At 44.9% G+C, this 21726-nt stretch overlaps 1 protein-coding gene across 1 annotated transcript in view; it reads left to right on the top strand.

Annotated features, from left to right (window-relative positions):
• Nucleotides 1–10902: 10902 nt before the first annotated feature.
• Nucleotides 10903–21726, top strand: part of LOC147023312 (rho-related GTP-binding protein RhoQ-like) — a 27492-nt gene continuing 16668 nt past the window's right edge. The window contains exons 1-2 of the mRNA XM_085888571.1: nucleotides 10903–11333; nucleotides 13899–13957. Of these exons, the coding sequence (XP_085744697.1) occupies nucleotides 11132–11333; nucleotides 13899–13957 (261 nt within the window). The 5' untranslated portion in view covers nucleotides 10903–11131. The remainder of the gene's footprint in view (nucleotides 11334–13898; nucleotides 13958–21726) is intronic.

Below are 21726 nucleotides of genomic sequence, written 5' to 3' on the forward strand. Positions count from 1 at the left end.
TATACATTTCTCTGTATACGTCCTCCATCCACAACCATGATCTGTTCTACCCCGGTTAACCATCCCCCAAGCCCACCTTTTTCCGGGTACTCGCACACGTCTGATTCGGGGCCAGCTTCCAATTATTATGGAAGATCGTGAGGATTGGAAGGAACACATCATAAACTCCCGAATTCGCTCAAAACAGATGACGATGACGATGACGATGACGATGTGTTCAGCATAACTGACCTGTGAAATCAGAGACCATGTGCTGAATTTACGAAAGGCGTTAAACAGTTAGAGGCATGTAGAATCGCTAATCATGCGATGATCACCCGTTCAAAGTTAGTCACCAATCACTGAAGTGTGATTATCCAATGCACGATCAAAACCTAACCACAAGTGTTTAAATAACAAAAAAGCTTTTACACATCAGCACGGGCACGTTTTCGAGTGCGTTTAAGGCCTTGAAGCAAGCATTAGGCAGTGATGTTATCTATCTATAATTCCAGCAATCTCTGTGTGCGTGTGCGCGTGTGCGCGTGTGCGCGTGTGCGCGTGTGCGCGTGTGCGCGTGTGCGCGCGTGCGCGCGTGTGCGTGTGTGTGTCCGCTGTTTCTCGACAACCTCTGGTCCGATCCAATTGAAACTTGCCAGATATATTGCTGGGGGCCTGAGGATGTGCCTTTTCAAGGTTTGATATTAATTGGACAAGTGCTTCCCAAGTTATGGCCATTTATTTACCAAACCAACGGGAAGACACGTTGTTGCGTGGGCGTGGCCGATGGGGAAGGGAAGCACAGCCACGTTCCCCATTACGGGTTACAACGTACGGGCTTCCGGAGAGTGATGACTTCGTGTATTCTAATAATTTCTCGATTTCTTATGCGCATTTATAGATAAACACAATGGCCCAAGTTATGATCGTTTTCATATTAGACGGTGTATAAATTTCGGGAACATCAGAGTGCTGGTATGCTCCGAACCAGGAAGTAAATTTTTTCTCTCTCTTCTCTTCTCTTTTTGTTTTTCCTTGCCACGACATTGCGAAAAGGTAAAATACGTTGGCGCTAATTGAATAATTGGGTATTAAAAATAAATTGCGAATAATCGACACTGCAAATAATATCGAACTTCCGGGTCACGTACGGGCACGTGAGAGCGAAGAAACGGCCTGTGTGGTTTATTTATTTATTATTATTATTTTTTTTTTTTTTTACGGGCACGTACTAGTAGTTAGAACTGCAGTTGTACTCTCATGTACTTCCTGGCAGTTTAAGTTAACTTTAGAATCATGAAGGGCCAAATTTTGGCATCTCTCAATTTTGCCAATGCCGAATCTCAAAGACCGCTTGACCTTAAAAGATGTTCTTGCATCATAATAGCGTACCTGCACCGAAGCTGTGCACCTGATATTTGATTAGTGACCTTGACTTATATTTTTCGGATTGTGACCTAATCAACAAAAAAATCCTTTTTGATCATAACCTGAATAGTTCTCCTCCGATTTTCATGATATTGAGTTTCATGATATTGATATTGAGAATATCATGATTTTCATGATATTCATACGGATAGATTGTAGATAGGGACACATTTTTATATACACTATATCCCTAAATGTTGAAGGTCAACGTCATATGGTGGTCCGAAAAAATATGGCCATCATTGGATCGTGGACCAAAGGTAAGTCACGGATGATCACAGATATCTATTTATCTTCTTGTGTTTTTATTTTTCTTGTTCTTCCCCAATCTTTCACGTGGGCATCACAGGCGACGCAATTTTGAGATGTCATCGGGGCCCTGATCGCATCCTGATTGGAATTTTTTGAAGGCCAGGCCTATTGAGGGGCATGAGTGGTTGGTCTGCTGTGTAGACTAATAATGGCTTATGACCTTTAGATTTGGTCACAAGTTCTTTCATTTCATCCAAATAATAAAGCCTGTCTTTCTTTATCAGAATTGGGGATCATGTGAAATCCAGTCTGCAGTGAGTGCCAGCACCTGATCATTCCCCAGTCTCTACTGCTCATTCGTCACACACCCAAGTTACACATCCACCTCCCTCTCCTCCCACCACATGTTCCATGACCCTTCCCCCTGCTGCGGGTCCTGTGCCCCCTACCCCCACCATTGTGCTAACTCCTCTTCCTGCCTGCCATACATCCCACTCTCCTTCCTCTCCCATCCCCCCCACCTCTCGCTGCGTGTCCTACTCCCCATTCCCCCACCACACGTCCTCCTCCCATCACCACACTCCCAATTCCATACTAACTGTTCCTCATCTCTTTGACTCACTCCCTTACAGGTGTGTTCAAGCAATATTTGAAGTCTCTGTTCTAATTTCCAAACTCTCTATCCTTGTTGCTGCTGCTGCTGATCTGGATATTGTAGGTTTAACAGAAATGTTTCTCTTACAGGAGTTTCTGATTCCTGTCTCTTCTCGACTATTCCCTGTTCTGGTTTGACAGGCCCCTCTTCCACTACAAAGGCATGTTGTTGTGTATGTCAAGAACTTCAATGGTCATTGTCCCCACTAACCCCTCCAAGGCTTCTGGAATACTTCTGGCTGTGTAAACCTTTCGTTACCCTCTAATATTGTTTGTCTGTGTCGTTTACCCCGATTCCCCTATACACCTCTATTTCCTCTAACATAGATCACAGATCACACATCATAGATCATTCATCTATCTGTGTCTGTGTCTGTCTCTCCAGCTATTTCAATTGTGACCACTACAGCTGGCTGTGTGTTGACTCAACTTCCAGCCATGGCATTTTAGCAAAGGCCTTCTCCAACTCTGGGTTTAACCCAATCTATACACTGTTACGGCCCCATGACCCAATCTGTTACGGCCCAAAGGGGACATTTAGACTGACGGTTCTTGGCGATTAAACCGCTAGGAATCGTACACAGAACAAGCGCGCTAAGCGGCTTGTTTTCGTACGAGTTCCGTCGAGGGTGAACTGCCCCGGTAGTTGGACCACATGGGTATTGAAGTAAATTGAAATTGGCAATCGACCCTACCCCACGCTGTCTATCCATTGGCGAACTTCGGTCCGATAGAGGACCCGTCAGCTCCAGACTTATCCGGGGCAACGACCTATACATTCCGGGCGATCGGTCGGGCCGACTTGCAGCTCCATCTAGCGGCCGTGCTCGCGGACGACGTCCGGCCACGCAACAATTGGTAGTCAGGAGTGCGATTCGGCCCCTTGGCCTCCACAAAATTTACGGATTTGGATCAGGGGTGTAGGGAGCGACCCCCCCCCCCCCTCCGTGTTCCCAAATTGCGAGCGTTATTAAATTTTATTCCCACACGCAACGTGTCGAGCTAAGACAAGCTGTACCAGGTGGGTAGTGATGAGTGTAAATGAACCCATGGTCCAGAACACCACCACCATGCAGGAACCTTCCCCACAAATAAATTTAGAGTCCGAAAGGGGCGCAGAGGCGGTGTATGACCCCCCCCCCCCGTCAAACTCCCCTCCCGACCCGTGGCGGATCTACGCCCGATAATGGCGAATCGACTGCCACAGGGTCATTTGACGTGAGATGTTTGAGGCGTTGATGGGGGAAATGAAAATGAACCAACAAAGAATGGATGCAAATATGCGAACACTGAGGGGTGAAATGCAGAGCATGGGGTTAGGCTTGCAGACAGCTTGGATAGGATGAAAGGCATTTATGGCGGTTGTGCGTGATGAAACGTAGACAACGGAGCACAAGATGGCGACACCACGTGGTAGAACGAACGAGCTTAGGAGGAGTGTGGAGGTTTGTCGACCCGCAATGGAGACGGGTGAGGTCGGGACGAGAGACGCCGTCACAATAATTAGGGAGACGTGTAGGACGAGACACGTGGAGGTGACGGAGGAATTAACGGTGACGGAGACGCGGATAATAGAAGAAATAAAGGAAGAAACTAACAAACACGATGAGACAAAAGGGGTGACGGAGATACAAATAATAAAAGAGACGACGAAAAAAACAATAGAGACGCGGGAGATAGAAAAGGTAGCGGAGGAACTACACGATACAAGGGAGCACACACATGTGGGAGTAAGAGGGGACAATGGGGTTGAGCAAGGGGAATGTGTTGGGACCCGATGTGAGAGGCAGGATGGCCTCCTTAAGGAACGAGGGGAGACGCTATCCCCCCTTGAAGCGGATCACGACCGGGTGAGTTTGATTGAGGGGATGAGTGCTGTTAACGGGTGCACGCGCAGCTTGGGGGTATGGAGACCCCGGGACACCTTGTGTTAACGCGAATCCCCAGCGTGAATGTCCCGGTGTGTGTGGAAAAAAAAAGTATGAGTGTGGCGAAATGTGTGGCAAAACGTGCGCATAGTGTGAGTGTCATGGCGTGCGTGAGTAAAATGGCGTGAGTGAGTAAAATGGCGTGCAAATGGACTTCGGACGGTTTCAGATGGGAGACAGGTGTGGCGAGCCTTCTGCGCCGTGTAGGGTTAATTTGGTTACTGCGCCGGGTTCGCGCCGGCGTGTGCGAGGTCCGTGGCGCACTTCGCGCATGGCCTGCACGTGTGCTCCTGCACGATCCGGCCTGGAAACATTCCACGTCGGACACAAGCCAGCCGTGCGGATGGTTAAAATGGCGGCGAGAGTAGGGGGAATTCGGCAAACGGGGGTTCCCATGTGCGCGCGTGTGCAAAGCTCCACGTGCTGCATACCGCGCGTTCTGTTCGCAGAATAGGTTTCCGGGATGTTACACGCGTGCCAGCCTGCGCCGGAAACCACGCGGGCTCGGTGTGCGAGTGACGTCACTGGGAATCTCGTGGCACGAATGCCGGAGAAACAGTGCACAGGGACACGCATGGGGAATCCCACGAAAGTGAGCGCTGTTTGGGATGTGCAGGGTGACGTCAACGCTGCACGGATCGGCCTTCGGAGGGGACGTCAGCATCGCCCAGAGGGACGAACGGGTGTGCCAAAAACCTCCACCATGGCGCTGCAGGAAAAAAAAAAAGAAAAGAAAAAAAAGCCTCGTTTCCAGTACAGAGTCCAGTATTGGGGCATAGGAGCACTAGTTCGTGGGAAGGGATAGCGATAGACCGGCTTCAAGGGGACACGAGTTGTTCCTCATGGAGCCCGTGGAATGGGTTAGTTAGAGGGATTTAGGCCAGATTTAGGAATGGGGAATGGATTTTTGAAGACATGGACAGACATGGAATGTGTCGTGGGGACGTAGCTTAGCTACGTAGAATTAAAAGGAACGTGCATTAGTGTAAGGGATGACGAAGGAGCACGAGTTAGTTAGGGGAATTTAGTTAGGAGAATGGCAGTGTTGGAGTGTATGAGTGAGGTTAAAGGAAAAATTGAAATATGTGAGGAATGAGTATGGGTCAGCGGGCCCAAGTGTGAATGGAGTGAAAGTGGAATGCATGGTGCGATGAATGAGTGGGGGGAGGAGTGATTCCCACCCAAGGGACCCCGGGGTCAGTTTAATGTTAGTTAGTGGGTTAGTCAAATTTACGAAAAGGAGATCGTTTTGTTGTTGGTGTTGAGAGAAGGCATGAAACCCATTTGGAGGGGTGCAGGAGTTCATGGACCGGCTGAGAGCGTGGCTGTTGAAAGGTATTTGTTTAAAGGGCACCCCGGGCACCGGACGAGTCGGCCAGAGTAGGCCAAGGGTCCGAGGGACCGGGATAGTGTAGTGGGCACGGGCGACCCTCGGAAAGGGACCTGTAGCACCAAAATGCCACGTGGGCATGGAAGGGGGGAAATGCCAGAGAGGGCAACCCCCCCACATTCATAGGGAGCTGGTAGGCTCGGAGACAGCCTCAGGGCCTGGGGGTGCCATGGTTAGAGTTCGGCAGAGGGGAAGTTCCTGCCAGTTGAGCCACGCTGCCCAGCCACAAAATTGTGCAAGGGCATGATGAAAATTTGAGGGCTAGGCCCAAATATATAATGGACACCAACACAGACGACAGGAATCATGGTTTTTAGAACCGATAGTTTAAAGTGACAGGCATTTTGAAAAGCCCAGGGGTAGTTTAAGGTTGATGAATGCTAGGATAGTTTGGAGATGTACCCCTTTGCACCATCCATCCCTTCGCTCGTTGTAGGCCGCTGGACCCACCTTGGGTTAGATTGCTGAACTCTGTGGGAGGCAATTCTGAGGCTTTGTGGGGCCTCAAGGCAGGATGCTAGTTTCTCCCTATTCCCCTCAAAATAAGATTTTAGGGGTTGGGAGTAGAGTTGATTGACAGGATAGGTTAGCCGGACAAGGACAATAAAGTGGGTTAGGGAGACAGAATTATAAAAAGAAAGAAAAAAAAAAGTAAAGAGGGGCTAAATTTGGTTTTGTGCTGCAAATTAAGGGAGTGGGTATGGACAGAGACAGGCAAAGGCGACAGGTTGGGGGGAGACAGTAGGTTAGGTCCGAGCACGCCTTTTGAACAGGCCCTGAAGACGTCTGACCTTCAGCTGTGGAGCATTCACCCTCACAAACTGTTGACTAACTTTGCCATGCCTTTTCTTTCCCACAGATGCCAGCTCCTGGGCCAGGTTAGTGTAAAATATTAGGTAAAATTGTAAATAAGTTCTTAAACCCACCTGTATGTTAGTCTTAGCGCCAGCAATGTAGTTAAGTCGTCCGAATGAGTCTGTGCGAGTTTGTTTAGTTAGCTACGCAGCGCATTAGGTTATTTATTTTCGGGACACGTATTTAAAAAAAAAGTCACTCAGGGATCCATAGGTAAAACGTACTAGGGGACAACTTACATATGCTGGTCACACGAAAATTTGACGATTCGGGACGAGTCTGTAAAAAGGGGAGGGGGTAGTGTTGCGAATCTGGAAGCTATGATCACACTCAACATTCAGGTCCTTTAGCTCAGTTATCTCGGTAAGTATGTGTTTTATAGATAGCTCCCCTTCCCTTGTTTAATGGGTAAATCAATGTAAATGCGCTGTGATTTATTTTAATAGTTCGGAGTTTTATCACAATGCACCAGAGAACAACTCCCGCCCCAGGAGTCAAAAACGTAAACAAGAATGACGGTTGGAACGATGCACCAGAGAACAACTCCTGCCCCGGGAGTCAGAAACGTAAACAAGAATGACGGTTGGAACGATGCACCAGAGAATAACTCCCACCCCGGGAGTCAGAAACGTAAACAAGAATGACAGTTAAAGCAACTGCAGCGAAGAGCAACGATCCCCCGTCCTGAGATTCTCCGTGGGCCGAGAAGGGGGATGGGGAGCGAGCCAAAGCACATAAACAGGAGAGGAAGGAAGCCAGAGAAAAAGCGATGGAGGGAGAGAGAGAAAGCAGGAGGAGAAGAAAAAGTAGGGAGAAGCGAAAGAGCAGGAGGAGAAGGGAAAGGAGGAAGCAAGCGAGAGAGGAGCCAGCCAGGGAGAAGCAACGAAGGAGCACCAACCTTGCTGGAGCGTTCATCGGTGGGAGCGCTCGTCTCCGAAGGCCTGGACTGGTCCTGTTACTGCCGACTGGAATGTCTTATTCCTCCCCTCCTCCTGAGGATTGAGCTCGAGAGGGACCATCCGCCTCCCGAGCCAGAAGGATCGCGTGTCGTCGCTAGATAGAACTGAGTCGAGGGTTTTGGTGGACGGGACGGGCGCCGACCGAGTCAGCCTGAAGACCGCACGAGGCGGAGAGGTCCAAGATAGGCCCTGGCCTTCAGCTCGCCTGTCCCTCAGAGCTGAAGGCCCCAATAAAGGCATTAGCCACCACTTATTTTGTGTGTGTGTGTGTGTGTGTGTGTCCGTGGGCCCGTCTTATAAGTAATAAACTGTTGAGTGCTTTTGCCTGTACATACGTGCATTGCCTGGTATTTGCTCTAGTTCTGCCTCTTACGTGCTCCCCTAATTCCCCCCATTATTGTTGAATAAATACCCCGATTGTTAAATGTATCAGCTCGTTTTGTTTTTCTTTCATTGGCTCGACATGACGCGTGATTGAGAATTAGTATAAAGCTGTTCTGTTACGGCCCTAAGGGGACATTTGGACTGACGGTTCTTGGCGATTAAACCGCTCGGAATCGCACACGGAACGAGCGCGTTAAGCGGCTCATTTTCGTACGAGTTCCATCGAGGGTGAATTTCCCAGGTAGTTGGACCACGTGGGTATTTAGGTAAATTGAAATTGGCAATCGACCCTACCCCACGTGATCTATCCACTGGCGAACTTCGGTCCAATGGAGGACCTGTCGGTTCCGGACTTATCCGGAGCGATGACCTATACATTCCGGGCGATCGGTCGGGCCGACTTGCAGCTCCATCTAGCGGTCATGCTCACGGCTGCCGTCTGGCCCCGCAACAATATTACTCGTGCAGAAATACCCGTTATTACCCAACAGCTGACACTGCCCGGGCACACACAGACATCGCGGACAAAATGGACAGTGAATGCTCTGTCCCACCGTTGCAGGCCGACTAGGTATATTGTATGTTACGGGATCGTCCAATTTCATACTTTCCCCAGATGCCATTTGTGTCTGTGTTGTGTCCCACTGTCATGTCTCTGAGGTGTCGATGCCCCTCCCCGGTCGATGTGGCATTATGGAGGGGGTGTGGGATGTTGGTGGTTATTGTGGTGGTGGTGGTGATGGTTGATGGGGGACTGTGGGGGGAAGGGTGGGATGGTGGTGGGGATTGTGGGGATGATGGTTGATGGGTAATGGTGAAGAGGGGTGTGGTGCCCTGAAAGTTTTAGAGTCCATAATCAAATCCTCTCGTCGGAGTAGATGGTGTTACATACATACTTTCTCTCCACTGTAAATAGACCGTGAGTGGTTCATTTGATTTGTATAAATTTATGTTATATTAATAATCGATAATTATTTTTCCGGTGCTCTTGCGGTAACTACCTAGCAATGGCAACAGATGTTTGATTCACCGCTTAAATCGTCCATGTACATGTGCTGGTAGCTGGGTAGAGATGGTGTTAGAGTTTCGAGTGACGGCTATTTCTTCCATTTAATTGTGGGGGTGACTTCCTCTCTCAATCGTGGTGGATAACCACAACATCTAGCCATCTCTCTTGTTTCATCACGTGATTTGTAAAATGTTCCGAGCATAACAGCGAACATTTTGTAGCCCCGATCCACACTCGGGTATTTGGGACAAACATCGTCCAACTTGTACCAAACCAAGGGTTTTTCGGCCGTTGATGTAGCACGAAACCATCCTGGTTTGTATTACTACGCAAGCACCAAGGATAAAATCGTGGAAAATCAAAAATTATTCGCTGTCTGAGTCAAATCGCATCGCGATGTAACCCGCACACGGTATGGATCTGGTGGTCCACTTCCTGATGCGACGTCACCAACAATTCTGAAGAAGAAGATTTCGACTTTTAATCGCAAAATGTGCCCACCTTACGATTTGGAAATCTGAAAAAGACACATCATATCTATTTTGTAGGGTATCAAGGGATAGATAAGCATCGAGGTGGTGTGAGTGTTTGTGTTCCCCTTTAAAACGTGCTCCAAAAGGCCTATAAACGAGGCAAATATACATTTGGCTGATGCGAGGTCCTTAAAGTAACAACTGCCCCTTCCCCATAAATGTAACAATATACAAGGGTGGGGCATTTATATCTGACGATTTTATCATCCTTATAACTTTTTTGTTTCTAAACCGAATAAAATAATATTTCTATATAACAAAGGCACATACTTCAAGTTTTTAAAATCAATTTTGATTCTTTATTTCTTAAAAATTACATCAGACAAAGGGGCCCCTTTCAAATTCGTGCATTCATGACAGCGGATCATCATATTGTTCATTACCGCAAGCAATGTCTCTTGATCAATAGAGCGGACGGTTGCAGTGATGTTTGCCTTCAATTCATCGATCGATGTTGGATGTTCCTTATAAACTTTGCCCTTTGGAAATCACCATAGGAAGAAATCTGGTGGAGTTAAATCTGCCAAATCAAAGTGTGCCTCATCTGTCATGATGAAATTGGCATGCTCATTGCATTTTTTAAAAAATAAAAAATACAAGTGCTCTTTGCATTTAAAGTGCTCCATCATTAAAAACTTTCAAGTATTATCTGTAAAACAAAGAAAACAATAATTAGTTATGCCAAGACTGCTTCTGGCTCGAAAAATTGCCGATTTTGACTGTCAGATATGAATGCCCCCCCCCCTATAGTTGAACAACACTGTTGAGCATCTGTGTTGGGTTCATGTATTGTCAATAACAACAAATACAGAGAACAATATTATACGGATCGATGAAAGTTGTCGGCATTACTGTGACCGGACTCATAAGATAGGAGAGCAAGGCTGCATAGTCGCTTCTGATATTGAAGCATTCCTTAATGAATGGACGTTTCAAAGCAAAGTTTGTTTGACAGTTCCCTTACTTATCGGTTTGGGGGAGTTCGACACTGACATGATGTGACAGGCAGCTCAACATCCCATCCAAGCTCAACATAAATCAAGATGATGCTCCTAGATCATACAGCAACAAGGTTTGACGTTAATATTTAAATTTCAATAAAACAAAGATTAGGAACCATAACTCAATGTTTTAGAGGAAGGAAAAAAAAAGTACAGAGTACCATTTCTGTTCAGAAGAAAGCACTGTGAGCAACAAGCGTGTAACCATCGACCATAATCGTTACCATGCACGTGTCAAGTGACGTGCGGCACATTGTTCTGAAAGTTTGTTGCCAGAGCTCGTACCTACTCTTTGACCCCCAGATGAACAAGTCGCAAACTCTCCATGTCCACCCATGAGTGCAGAGGTCGAGTTTTACTCTCTTTTTTTGGTTTTCACCACAAAGGATGTGTGTGCGTGTGTGCGTGTGTGCGTGTGTGCGTGTGTGCGTGTGTCGGTTGTGCCTCCAAAACGAAAGGCGAGCCGTGCGGACGGCCCCGTGCGATGATGTAACGAGCGATCTGTTGACGCACAGAGGGGCGGTGAAGGAAGGAGGAGACGAAGTTGCCTTCTGTATCCTCAAAGAAGTTTCCGCGGCACCATAGGGTGGGGTAGGGGTCTCCGCGCACTGCTCGACCCGCGGGACGCGGGGCACATTGGGACGCTGCCTCGGCAGCAGCCGGGTGCGGGAACCACGTCTCCCCAAACGCCGGGAGCGGCCGTTCGGTAAGAGAGGGAGGGGTCGGAGCCGGCCGGAGTCCGCGGAGAGTTGGCGCATCATGGCCAGACGCGTGGATTCGCGGAGCCTGCTGAGGTTGCGAGAGCCCAGCGACACGGACGGGTCCACCACGTCGGCCACCGCCGATCTCAAGTGCGTCGTTGTTGGTGACGGTGCGGTAGGGAAGACGTGCCTTCTTATGAGCTACGCGAACGACGCTTTTCCGGAGGAGTACCTTCCCACGGTGTTTGACCACTACGCGGGTAACTCACTAACTTCGACACGAGTTTATCACCGAGTTTACAACAGCTGTTCAAAAAGTTCTCGCAGAGATACACAAGAGTCCAAGAAACAGTTTTATTCTGCTCCCGATGTACGTACAAATGTAGACATACAAACCCAAAACTTTGAGGAACTCATCTGTACAATTGTGTGTGTGTATATATATATATATATATGTAAATTTCCAAACAAAGACGTTTCTTGGACGATTGTATTTTGTTCTGAAAACTTTTTGAACAGCCCTCCTCGCAAAAATGCTCAGGGTCTGTGTTTACATCAATTACAATGATGATTCATCATCTTTTACACTAACAGTAAAGTCCAAGAACCTCTCGCCTTTGACCGAAGTCTAATTTCAAGGAGAGATCGATATAAACTATTTCTTTTGAAATGGTGGTGGTCGTATGGCAGCTTCGCTGCCGGGGTAGCTATCATTTCTTGAAGCGCGACTGTGTCGCTGATGCAGTGCCCCTCTACCAGTACACACACTGCAACTGGTACTCATTTCCCCGACCTCGGAGGGATGACAGGCTGAGTCAACCCCCTGGTGTATTAATTCAGCGGCGACAGGGCTTGAACTCAGGACCCAAGGATCCCAAGCTGCCACCCCAACCACTGAGCCAACACCAGGCTATCTTTTGAAATGGTGCCACATCTCTCATTTATTGGCACAATTACCATGGCCGTCCTGCCTGTTGCTCGCACATTCAGTCATGGTTACATGCTGTGAGTCCTTTACCGGTTTCACCGGACAGGAGGATGGGTTTGCTCTCTGACAGTTTGTCATCCGTCCGTCCCACTTGTATTTTTAAAGACTTTTTTTCCCATAACCTTTTCAACTGAAACTTGGTACACGGCTTTATTGTGATAAGTTACAGAACAAGTTCGAGTTTCAGGGCGTTTCGTCAATTTTGAACAAAGTTGTGCCCTGTTTGGACTTCCAAAATATCACATTGGTAGGGGACATGTATTGCAAAGTAATTCTCGCTCTTGCTCTGTTTGTCGTGATTCGTGGTTTTTAAGCATCCGCGTCCCCCATCTCCATCGTTGCTTTCAGAAATCAGAGTAAAACTTTGTGTCCCAGCGAGTGTACTCTCTGTGCCTGTATTGTCTGCTCTTCAAAAACTTTTTATAGTGCACGGCTATTTCAGTAACTACTGGTGCAGCGATCACATGAAGCACTCACTCACTGTACATCTCTCACTCACGAGACACCTGTAACTTCATGATTCATCATAACCCTTTTAATTGGGCAGCAGTTTGATCTCAGTGCTACATGCGAACCTTCGAGTTGTCTTCAGTCCCTGCTACATCCCCACGATAATTCCAACCGACTGTAAACCGCCATGCTGGTGCTGCAGAGCCAGGCTGTTATATCTTGGAGCACGCCGTCTCTCAGGGAGTCCACGGAAAAAAGGGAGAGGGGCAGTTAAGGCGAGTGTCCCGTCTATTGTCGTAATTAAAAGTAATTTTAAAAATCCGTTATATCAAGACATTCCAGATTTTTTCAAGATCATCGAAAAGCTTCGTATTGTCGTGCCAGTAGGGGGAACTGCATTGTGCAACGCACTTTAATTCGGTGGGGATATTAATTGCTTTTTCACCTCCACAATACACTCACAAGCGAAAGCTTTTCTGTGGATGCCACAGTCAAATAACTCTTATCCACGGATTAAATGCGATTACTTTTTTCATCAACTACTTGTCTTTATTGTGAGATATAAATGATAGGATGGTGCAGGGGGTAGTGCACTTACATTCGAGCTGTCTAGTCTTGATTTGACTCCAAATCTGAGTATAAATTCCAAATCTGATTCGGATTGGTGCTCCACAGGTAAGGCATTGCATTTCTAATTGCACCGTTCCTCGGATGGACGTTAAGTCGGGTGTCCCGTCTGCTAGCATTAGCTGGTGGACGTAACAGATTTCATGGTGTCTTTTACGAAGAGTAGATGAGTTGTCGTCGACATCCTGAAAAAATGCCAACTTTCTGTCAAAATCACCTTCAGTCAAATGTCAACTTTGGCCAGCCAGTTCATGAAAAGACTTTGACCAAACTTCCCCCACAGATAAGGTGGGATTCATTATGATGTTGTAGTTGTCGTAGTAGTAGTAGTAGTAGTAGTAGTAGTAGTAGTAGTAGTAGTAGTAGTAGTAGTAGTAGTAGTAGTAGTAGTAGTAGTAGTATTCTGATATACAAGTTCCTTATCTCAATTTATTTGTCTTCATCAGTGAAATGAAAATAAACGATCTTACTATGATGCTATGAATGTGTGATAACTTGTATGGAAAGAACGATAACATTAAGACATTGCTGTATTGTCTTTCATTGAAACGTTTGTTTTAGACCAGGAAAGCGTCATGAGCATTATCAGAGACGTACAGTAAGGGCTTCTCTCCAAGTCTAAAACAGATTTAGTTTTGAAAAGGGTAGACGTTGACATGCAACAGCTGTGGCTGAAAGCACCAAGTGCATAAAGCACCGTGCGTCCTGTAATCCTCATTGTATGTCTGACTAATAACCATCGATCTTGTCTGTGGTGCAGTTAACGTGACAGTTGGTGCAGAGCAGTATCTCCTGGGTCTCTACGACACAGCGGGCCAGGTTTGTACGGAATAGTGGCTAAAGCGTTTACAGAAAAAGGTAGAACATTCCACCACCACCATTATTTATTTATTTTTTTAACCTTGCCAAAAGGGAGGTCACATGACCACTGTCAACAATGTCAACTGCAGGACCAAAGTTGTGTGAAGTTATTGGAGGGAGTCTTTTCATAGGTCCTCACTCTGGTGACTGTTAATGAGAACCATAATTCCAAATCTGAAGGGTTTGTGCAGCTTTAGTGTCACTTTCTTTTGTTCATTAATGCTTTATTGCAATGTTGCATTTAATTTATTGGTTTAATCCTCACCTCATTCGATGTCTATGTCGAAATTCGAGGAGAAGTGTGACATAATGTTGTTTTCAAACACTGTTTATTTTATGTATTTCAACATCTTCCAGCAGACTTCGCAGGGAGCAATAGGACAGAGACCAAACTTTCTTTAAAAAAATAAAATAAAACAATAAAAAGAATTCTCAGTCTCTTGTTCAGGACATTATCTCAGTCATAAACTTCTTGGCAATGGCAGCCAAGTTTCCAGATTAAAAAAAAATAAAACAACTCAGCCATGGAGATTCACAAGAAAAAGGAGGAGGCTTGCAGGAAAGGGGCATATTTACTTTGGATTTGCACCTTGAACCCAAGTGTACTTTCTTTCAACAATGAACATTTTCTTTTAAAATGTTATTCAAAGAACGGATCCATAATAGTGCACGTTGTGGGTGTTAGTAATCCCTTTCTCAAGCCAGCGGTCAAAGTCAGCCTTGGGAGTTTAATGTCTTATTTCAAAGCTACTGCAATATTCATTACACAGAATGGTTGCCCATGGAATCACCTGCGGTGTTCTTTGAAATAAAACATGGAATGGGAAATGTCCGTAAAAAAAAAAAAATATATATATATATAAAAAACTTATAACAGAATCGCAAAATAACAAACAGACATGTTCTGTGTATTGGTCAGATTAATGGGCTATCTGCTTATCCCACTTCACTTCTGATGACTGGTCGTCTTATCGAAAAATTATAATATGGAGAATCCCTCACCATCCCCCAACAATAAATTTTAGAAACCCCAAACAAGTATGGTGCAGTGGAAGTCACTCTCCCCCTTCAACCCCTATCCCCGCACGCCCACCACAAAAACAACTACATTTCTTCCTTCCTGTTTGGGCACAAAAGTGTTTAATGAACGGGCAATAATGAAGTTTCAAAGTTGCTTTTTTTTTGCAAATGATCAATGGATTTTAATCACAAAAATTGATCGACATTCCAATAGTGATTCCATGACGAAAAACCGAAAAAAAGAAAACGACATGAAAGCCAAACAATTAAACAAGGTATAATCGGTGCTCTTTATAAAGAGACTCGACTCCATTCGCATGGTGTCATACTTAACGCACACAGTAGGTGAAAAGACACCAGCTTGTGGCACACTCAAACTGACTATTAGTTGCCCTTATTTAATTTAGAGTTTTGTAAGGAATGATACGCACGCACGCACGCACGCACGCACGCACGCACGCACGCACGCACGCACACACACACACACACACACACACACACACACACACACAAACACACACCGACAACAAGAAAGCTTTTGATAGTGTTCCACACTCATGGATGGTAAAATGCATGCATTTGTACAAGATTAATCTCATGTAATCAAATTGATTGAGAAAGCAATGGAGCTTTGGAATGCCACATTGATATTAAGGCAATCAGACTTGGAAAAACCAAAATATGAGGAATAAGATTCGTAGTGGAATCTTCCAGGGTGGCAGCCTTTCACCCCTCCTATTTGCCTGGCCCTGGACCCACTAAGCATCTCATTAATGAGCAAGGACATGGATACACCCTAACATCCAATAAGAGAACGTCCAAAGAAACAAGAATAGTAACAAGTCTACTGGACACGGATGACTTAAAACTCTGCACCAAATGACGAAATATTGGAAGAATAACTGAAATTAGTGAAACGGTACTCCGACGACATTCAAAGGGAATTTGGCCAACATGTACCAAGTATACATTCGTACAAGGTAAACCAACAAAAATGGACAACATAAAAGTTGACATAAACACAACAATACAGGAGATAGACAATGAAGCATCATACAAATACCTCTGAGTATAAGAGGGCCACCAAATATGTCACAAACAAATGTGCAAATTACCAAAGAATACCTGCATAGAACGAGGCTGATCCTGAAATGCACCTTTCTCCAAGGAACAAAATCAAACCCATAAACAAACTCAGAGTACCAGTATTCCAGTACAACTGAGGAGTAATAAACTGGCTACAAGCGAAAATCAATAAACTAGATATCAAAATGAGGAAACTCCTCACTATACACAAAATGTTCCACAAAAAACAATGCATCTTGAGAATATACCTCCCAAGATAAGAATGACATAGTGGCCCAATGTAGCTCAAAAGACAGGTGTGAATGGACGATGTCACACATGAAACCCAAACAAGGAACAGTGCCTCGATGACTGCAAAAAAGACAAACTAAAAATATAAAATGAAATATCAACAGATATACATTGACAACTCGGAAAAGAATAAAAGAGCAGGAAAGTATTACAAAAAAAATTAATTGTACAGATTGGGCATTGACAAAGAAGGCTTTTTGGAATGGCGAAAAAGAGGTTAACTCAACTGGGATGGAGAACAAATCATTTATAAATACCCAAGACCAAAGACATGACACCAATGGCTTTAAAAAACAAAGGTGGGACAGCCAATCGGACAGGTTTAGGTTATGCAAGGTAGAAAAAAAATGACGAGTCACCTTCTATCAGGATGCAAAAAACACTCGTGTCAGAACAGCGGTACACACAAAGGCACAACAGGGTTTGGAAAGAAATCCACTGGCACATCTGCAAAGTCTCAATATCCCATCTGCAGAAAAACTCAGGGAAACATGAACCAAAGGCAATTATTGAAAACAAGAAAATAATGCTCACGTATGACATAATGATCCCATCAAGCGTGAACATAGAAAACAAAGCATTGCGACTGGATATAGTACTGAGGTACAAAAAAGAAAAGATGGCATTGCTAAATGAGGTGTCAGGACCCAAAGATTTTGGCCTAAACAATGCATAAATTAAGAAATGACCACACCAAGATCTCAAAAATGAAGTGAAAAGATTCTGGAAGCTAAAAAGCACCAAAATTGTACCAGTGATGATTGGAGCAATGGGAATTTAAAAAAATAACCTTCCAGAGATCTCAAAAACCATCCCAAGAAATATTACTACAATCGAACTACAGTTGGAAGCTGTCCGGGGATCAGTGCCGATCTTGAAAAGAGCCCTCAGAACAAGAAAACTTCACAGCTTGGTCCATGAATCGTGATCCCTTACTGAAATTAAGGTGGATACTTCAAGACCAAGAAGGATTTCGTTTCACCTCTGTAGCCCACATATGGAGATAACAACCAATGACACGCACGCGCGCACACACACACACACACACACACACACACACACACACACACACACACACACACACACACACACACACACACACACACACACACACACACACACACACACACACAATGTTGAACCAAAATTCCCCAAATAAAAGCCTCATGCACAACTACCTATCATGCTTAACCCACCATCTTTGAATTTCAGAATTTTCAGCTATTATAAAAAACAAAATGACAAGCTGATAATATAATGTACTTGGGTTACAGATGTTTTGATCCTTTGATTTCTGTAGAAATGCAACATGCCTGTCATGTGTTGGTTGATTGTAGGGAAAAGATAGTTGTCGGGTTATATTGAGTACAAATACACATATTGATGATCTTACATGAAGATAATTGTCTTCAATGCGGTGAAAGACTTTGCACGAAGCACAAGGTGCATCAAATCATCAATAATCAAAAATCAAGATTGAAAGTGCTTGAGATAAAAGGGGCGAAGTTTTTTTTTTTTTCAGATGAGATAAGTGACTGAACCACTCTTGATGATTATTGAGATGCTCGAAAAATGAGATTCAGGAGGAATATCTGTATCTTAGTACAATTACAAAATAGATTTCCACTTCGCCTAAGTGTTGTAGCAGGAGACATAAACCAAGCCTTTTCTTGTTCCTCAAAAAATACAATATTTCAGCGATGCAAATGCTCTCCTCATGCGCGAGACATATTACAAGCATTCCACCAAGATGAGATTGTTATTTTGTATATTCTTCCATATTCCCACCTGGCTCGATTGTACAAGATCATTACATCGCAAATTCATTACACAACCCATTCCTTCTGAACATTGAATAAGCTATGTGAAGACAAAAACAAAAGTAAAGATGGAAATGTCACTGCCCAAGATAATATCTAACCTGAGTCAGCACCTCCCATCCCCCAAAAATCATTGAGATGACAAAAACAAGTTTTATGTTGCCTGATAGAAACCAAATCCAAATTATACAACTCTTACATCAAACATTCACATGCATTTGGCTATTGTTCAACAGAAGTGAAAAAGCTATATTTTCAAAGCTTTTTGTAACTTCGACACTGCTTTTAATCTTCGTATTCTTCTTCTCCTTCTGTTAACTGCACTAATTATTCCCACCATATTTTGGGATTGGCTGGGAAATGTTTTTGGCCTGAGTCTTTCACAAACTAGCCTATCAGGCCGAACATTTTTTTTTTTTGACACATAGTTGAGACTCGTGGAAGAGCTCGTATGAGTACACTGAACAGATCAGGCCAAAAAGAATTGTAGAGAGAGGGAGGGGGAAACACCAACAGCACAGTTGAAGGTAAAGCCAGAGGGAAGCAGACAAATAATGGGTGTGAGGAGGAATGGTGGAAGGAGAGGATGCATGGGGTGGACTAGATGGATACAGAAGGAAACTCTCAGGAGGAAAAAACTGGAAATTTGGAATGAGGGAGGACTGCTTGGGGTGGGGTGATTGGGGGGTGAGGGAGGGGAGTAAAGAGGGGAGAAAAGATCATGGTTTTGGATTGAGGACAATCTGAGATGGTGGTGACAGCTGTCTTGAAGACCTGGAGGGAAGAATGAGATTGAAGAGAATGTGGATGTTGGTTCCACAGGTGGGGAAAAAGAAACAAATGAGTGGAGGTGAAGAGTGATTCTGGATTTTTGGAGTTTCACCAGAAGGGGTTGATGGTGGACCATGTGTATCCTGCAGAAACCTGGAGGGTACAAAACATGGAAAGAACAGAGGGTGCAAGACCAGAAAGGAGGAGGTGGAAGAGAGAGACCAATGACCTGTCTGTGATGGTGAAGTGATAGACCCATAGACTCAGCTTCATGGTGGAAGATACCAATAATCTTGAAGACCTTGGTTTGCAGGGCATCAAGCTGAGCAAGATGTGAGACAGGGGAGCCAGCCCAGAGGGGAAAGCAGTACTCCATCAAGCAACAGAGGAAAGCCTTGGAGGTGGACTTTAGAAGGACTTTGTATGACAATAAAGTTCTACAAGGACTTTGTACTTTGTAAGACAATGACTTTGTGCAAGAAATGACTTTGTACGACAGAGGATGCCCAGTCAGCGGATGACTTTGGAAGCCAACTCTGAAATGTGGTTTGCCCAAGAGAGGTCATGCCTGATAGTGAGACCCAAGAGTTTGAATGACTGAACTTCCTCAAAAGGATTGTTCAGAAAGTAGATAGGAGGGTTTGCCAGATGCTCCTTTCAGAGAGAGAGAGTGAGAGTGAGTGTGTGAGATTTGTCAAGATTGAAAGGCAAATTCCAAGTGTATGACCAGCTTGTAATTTTGTCAAGGTTTGAAGAGAAGGAAGAGGCTGCAGCCTACCTGTCTGAAGCAGGAGTATGTCATGGCAGAGGGTGGATTCAACAGCAAATAGAAAAACAGGACTTTCCAGATACTCAGAGGGATAATTTATGAAGATCAGAAATAGGATTGAACACTGCCTTGAGGCACACCAGCCTTGACAGAGAGAGGAGATGAAAGTGTTCTGCTGAGAGCCACATATTGGCTATGAGAGTAGAAGCCAGTAAGCCATGTGTGGAGTTGGCCTTTGATGCCATAGGCAGAGAGTTTGATGAGTAAGGCAGGATGCCAGATTGTATCAAAAGCATGAGATATTTCCAGAGAAACGGCCCTGAATTCATATCTGACATTGAGGGCCTCCATCCATTGTTGGATGAGTAGAAGCAGCATGTCCAAGGTAGAGTAACCTGGTCTGAAACCAAATTGGTGATCCGAGATGAGGTTGTTGGAGAAAAGGAAAGATTTCATGTCAACCGCAGGCAATAATGCTGCAGTAAGAACTATAGTATATGAGAGTAGTACTCTCATATACTATAGTTGGGAACAGGTCCTACTACAGTAGTCTGCAGAGAATTACTACAGGAATGCTATTTTTGCCTGGGACTGCAATGATGGATTCCATGACCTTGCCGATGATTAGAAGAAAGCTTATAGGTCTGTCGTTAAAGGCCCTGTCACTCCTTGACGATTTAGCCAGCGTATGCCTGGCATATTAAAAATTTGGCTAAAACGCTGGCACACGTCGAATACGTTATGGATAAGTTTGTATACGTTAAGAGCATGCTGGCATACATCGTAGTACGCTGGGATACATCGTAGTACGCTGGCATTCGTCGTAGTACGCCGAGCTGTTAAACAAATTTTTCATGCTTGAAATTTTTCGACGTATGCCAGCGCATGACTCACACACTCCGCATAACGCTGGCTATAAGTCGTAGGCACGTTACACGATCGTTGACACACGTCGACACATGTTACTTATAAGTTACTCATAAGTCGAAACACATCAAGGTAATGTTTAGCGTACCCGAAACTTATTTCTAACCTCTGAGTGACGTGTTGTAGGCACGTTACGCGATCGTTGACACACGTCCACACACATTATTGTAAGTTACTCACAAGTCGAAACACGTCGAAGTAATGTTTATCGTCAGTGTTCCAGACTCCCTGATTTTTTGGGGTTTTTTTTTTTTTCTTCTTCGGTATGACAGTGATGTTGACACTTCAATTTCTAGTGTGGTTATAATATAATATAATTAATAGGCTGCCGCTCAACAATTTAAATCGTAACCACACTAGAAATCGAAGTGTCAACATCACCGTCATACCGAAGGAAAAAAGAAAAAAACCAGGGAGTCTGGAACACTGAGGCTCACCATTACCTCAACGTGTTTCGACTTATGAGCAACGTACAAGTAACGTGTGTCGACGTGTGTCAACGATCGCGCAACTTGCCTACCACTAATGGCCAGCGTATGCGGAATGTGTGTCATACGCCGAGTACGTCGAGAAATATTCAACATGCTGAAAATTTCTCGACGTACGACGACGTATGCCAGCGTACTACGACGTATGCCAGCATGCTCTTAACATATACAAAACTTACCCATAACGTATTCGACGTGTGCCAGCTTGGTTCGGCAAATTTTTCATATGTTGGCGTACGCTGGCTAAAACGTCAAGGTGTGACAGCGGCTTCACACTTCGATGTCTAGTGCGGTTATGATTTGAATCGTCGAGCCGCAGCCTATGAATAGCCTACGCCACGTGATCGTCGGTGATACGCTGCCGCGCGCTATGGATAAGTTAGACTATCGTTGGGCATAGGTTGTGAACGCCGACAACACGCTCAGCATTCGTTGGTATAAGTTATCTATATGTGATTGAAACGTTCTGTGTACATTACTAATACGTTTTGCATACGTCCAAAACTTAAAAAAAAAAACATTAATAGTTCAGCGTACGCCAGCGTTTTACATACA

The sequence above is a fragment of the Eptatretus burgeri genome, chromosome 7 (assembly GCF_056783735.1).
Source record: "Eptatretus burgeri isolate ZD-2024b chromosome 7, Ebu_testis_v1, whole genome shotgun sequence".
Taxonomy (NCBI): Eukaryota; Metazoa; Chordata; class Myxini; order Myxiniformes; family Myxinidae; genus Eptatretus; species Eptatretus burgeri.